This window comes from Hippocampus comes, unplaced genomic scaffold (genome assembly GCF_001891065.2).
Source record: "Hippocampus comes isolate QL1 unplaced genomic scaffold, H_comes_QL1_v1.1 scaffold86, whole genome shotgun sequence".
Lineage (NCBI taxonomy): Eukaryota > Metazoa > Chordata > Actinopteri > Syngnathiformes > Syngnathidae > Hippocampus > Hippocampus comes.
The window spans coordinates 2,549,071-2,553,176 of NW_017805882.1; the positions used below are offsets into that span (position 1 = coordinate 2,549,071).

Here is a 4,106-nt window from a genome sequence, read left to right on the forward strand (position 1 = left end):
TACGGCCCTCGCGGGATAACGAAGGTTTATTTTTTAATGATTTTTTAAAAACGGTCGAAAATGTCCACATGTTAGGCGTTCAGGCCAACTTTTCGGGAATAAGGTCATATTTTCCTTTTTCGGAGGCCTTTTACTCCCAAATGCAACATCGGATTTGTACCAACTTAAAACTGCAATAAGTTTATGGGACTGTATATATATATATATATATATATATATATATATATAGATTTCACTTGTTTATTTTATGAGGGCTTGTCAGGAGGCCCCATGATAAGTAATATTACAGTCTGTGGGACCACTTCATGGTAATTAATCTGGAGGTCTTAAGTGTATTTCAGTATTTCACTTCAAGATGGGGAAAAAAATCACTACTTCAATCGTCCGGAAAATTGAAGTTTGATGCATGAGTCCCTACTGAAACAATAGTACAGTCCTCCCTTTGCCCCCCTCCCATCTCATTTCTCTCCCCCAATCCCTTTTATTTTATTATTTGCACCTTGTGGAAAACGGTCTCAGGTGCAAAGCTAAATAAATTTTTGAGCCACTGACAGTATTGCAATAAGACAATAGGATGGATGAACTCTGTTTTGAATTGTGAATGATGCAATTAATGACCAAAATTAAGGCCTTAGATGTTAACAAAAAACATTACATTTTGTGATATTTGCAACAATAACAATTATTATAATCATCACAAGCACTTTCTCACAATTGATAACGTTGTCATTTTTGCAAAACAAAACAAACAAAAAAAAAACAATAGACATGTAAACGACTTTATATTTGCCTGCAGTTAAATCACTATATATAAATGGAGTGGGATTGCGGAGTTTTAATCATAGCCTTCCTGCAGAGCCAGTTAATACTTCAAACTTCAATTTTACGGGCGATTGGGCTAAGCATGTTTCTGACAGAATTGATGTATGTATTAATTTCCTTTAACTGTTGATTAATTAGGCTGCGCTGAAGGCTCACGCGGAACGGTTTGTTGGTAAATTTGCATATTAATCAAATTCTAGTTGATCATTCAAATAATATACAGTTGGACTTTTAAGGAAGCTTGAAAACAGCAGAAATACACTATATATTCCCTCAAATTGCGATGTATTTGACCCTCGAACGCGATGGAGTCACACAACACTGGTATAATAAACATGATTAGATGGTAACAAAATAACCAGAACGCCTAAACATTCTATTCATAGAGTTACAGACTACCCCAAACAATCTTTGACTCTAAACATCTGTTTAAAGCACCAACAAAACAGCACGTGCAGTATCATTGAATGCGATTCTGCATGCGTTACTTTGTTAATAAAACGTAGCCTATCATAAAAATCGAATTCATTAAAAAAACGTTTTTGAATATGTTAGAAGTGGCACGATTTTAGTGAAAGAAGCAGTATTTGTAAAGTTCGATGGTGATAAATACCACACAAATTCTAACATAAAGTAACGGCATTTTAACCTCGTCCAGGTAAGGTAATTGGGAACAGATTATCATTTGCAATGCTGACCTGAAACCAGACAGCAGAGTAAAACAAAGCAAAATAAAAGAAACAAAATACAGTCTGCAAATAGATACAATTATAGCTCGGAACATTCTGTTGTAAAGATGATTTATGCGTTTTGCATTATCCAAGGACAGAAGCCCCCTCTAGTTAAAGTCAGCATACAATTAATCACGACCGTGTAATACTTTATGAATATTATGTTATCGCTATTAGCTGAGAAGTGTGTTTTATTAATATTAAAGATGTTTGGCGCACTCTTTAAAAAAGTTTAACCTAAATATCTTGGGGCTTGTAGTAAATAACCGGAAGGCACGTTCTCATAAGTATATCTTTTATCAAACATAACATTTATGATTCATATACGAAAATTTGTTTTCAACGAACATCTAATATTCAGAGACAAGATCACGTGAGTAAAATGGGGAAAGACAATAACTTGTCGAGCAAGCGTGGAGACGAGTAAACAGAGACACCTGCTGGCAAATTGCGGAAACGCACGCTGACCAGATCAGGACACGTTTATACGCGGCACTTACTGCAACAACAAAAACACAACAATAACAACAACAACGACGATGATGACGATGATAACGATGATGCTACTACTGCTACTACTACTACTTGGTGCATATCCTGACAGCTAATCACTTTATAAACTTTGTTTGCTTACTTTATTAGCAGTAGAATTAGTTTTCAAACCTAATATTTAACCATGATACAGGTTAGATTTTACTTAGGAATATCGTGGTTACTCTGAAATAATCACAAAAATATTTAATTCGGTCATAGTGGCCATACAGGCACAAAAAAATGGAAGGAATACATTCTACGATTTTAACGTGGTGAGTCGCAAAAAAGCACGCGAGGTGCATTCATACGAACATCTTAGGAGTAGCTTGATTTTTTATTTCTTATAGGATATCCTATCTTTTCTTGTCTTTTATTTTGATTACACCTGTTAACTTAAATACATACAGTGCTGAATTCAGGCCGTACATTAAGTTTTAAAAACGAATGCGCATATACACGCAGCAGTGGTGCTCTTCAATGTTTTGCACTTACGCTGTCGCGTGTATGACGTCATCAATGTTGGCGGCATTTTGAAAAAGAAGCGTCTTATTCCGTACTTTTTATTTCAGTCAATTCATCTTAATCAGAAATGGTAAGTAGTGAATTCCTGTTTATGTCAACGTGTGGATTAATTTGATTACCACGAATAGTTTCTGTTTTCATCAAAAGTTACATCATAAACGATGATTAACACGATAGGAGTTACTTGCTCATCTTCATCACATGACACGACATGAGCTATCTTTGTGTTGATATTCATATACTGTACAGTATCACCTCAGCATAAAGTCCTAACCTGTGTTAAATTACGTGAAGAAGTAAGACGAGTCATTTGTTTACTTACTAAGTTACTTACGTACTTAATTTATTTAATCGTAAGGTATGTTCTGGATAGTTTCTTATTTCTTAAATAAGTACAAAACCTGTATCAGGCAACAAAAATAAGTTTATGTAATTAAACAACTTAAATTAATTTGAACTTGGAATCCAATGTATAAATAAAAGTAGGAACGAGAACAATAGTTTGTAAGCCACAGTATTTGAGAGGGTAAAGTAGGGCTGTGCATCTCTCCAATATAAGATTAGCAGGTTAAAGTCAGTTAACGATTCTAATTGAAGTCAATCAATAAACCGTCTGTAAAATTAATTCTTTGTTCATTTGCCTTTGTTCTAGTTTAAGGCTAATCTATAAGATCAAAACATTAAAATAAAATACATATATTGACAGTGGCGGGCCGTGCATTTCAACCTTAGGCCTTCAGTGACGTCACCTATTATGAACACAATAAGAAAACCCTTACTAGTCTCGCAATGGAGAAATTCCCAAATCACAGCAGCAAAGTTATGAAACGAAGAAGTAGAACAACAAAATATACTGTATAGGCTCGTCAAGCAGCACTTAATTTCAGGAGCATTTAAAACCATCAAGTATGCATTCACAATTAAGAGCAGGAAACTACATTTACAGATAGTCAAAAATAAAAAGATGATTTAAAAATACGAAATAAAATGCCACCCAAATTACGCTGTGTGATCTTAAACAAGTCTGTCCAATAAATTGCGCAATGTCGCAGTTTCATTTAAGACACCAACCAAACAATAACAAAACAAACTGTTCTTTGAAAATAAAGTAAACAGATCATTTGCATTTTGAAAATCGACGATACAACAGCAAATAACTGACATAACTGACTAACTAATAACTGACTAACAGCTGAGATTGAACGAACTTTCGTGCACGAAGGTGACTACAATGCGCCATTATAAATTGCAGGTGAGCAGATTTATTTGATACATGTTTGTGTCTTTGTCATTTTATTTCGTTACCATGAATTTAATACTAACGAAATAAAATGACAAGAAGAAATGTAAAATAAAATTCATTGACTCACCAATGTACTTCTCCACAGCGTCTGCTTATCTGCTTATTTGAAAATGAAGTCGATCCTCTTTTGTTTTCTCAGGAACACTTCAGTGGCTCTGTTGTACAGTTTTCAGGTCCATTAGCAAGTCCTTTTC

The 4,106-nt window shown here is 34.5% G+C and overlaps 1 protein-coding gene across 1 annotated transcript in view; it reads left to right on the forward strand.

The window, feature by feature from the left end:
- Window positions 1–2,574: 2,574 nt before the first annotated feature.
- cenpk (centromere protein K) overlaps window positions 2,575–4,106 on the forward strand; it is an 8,526-nt gene continuing 6,994 nt past the window's right edge. Inside the window, exon 1 of the mRNA XM_019889460.1 lies at window positions 2,575–2,679. Coding sequence (XP_019745019.1) covers window positions 2,677–2,679 — 3 coding nt within the window. The 5' untranslated portion in view covers window positions 2,575–2,676. The remainder of the gene's footprint in view (window positions 2,680–4,106) is intronic.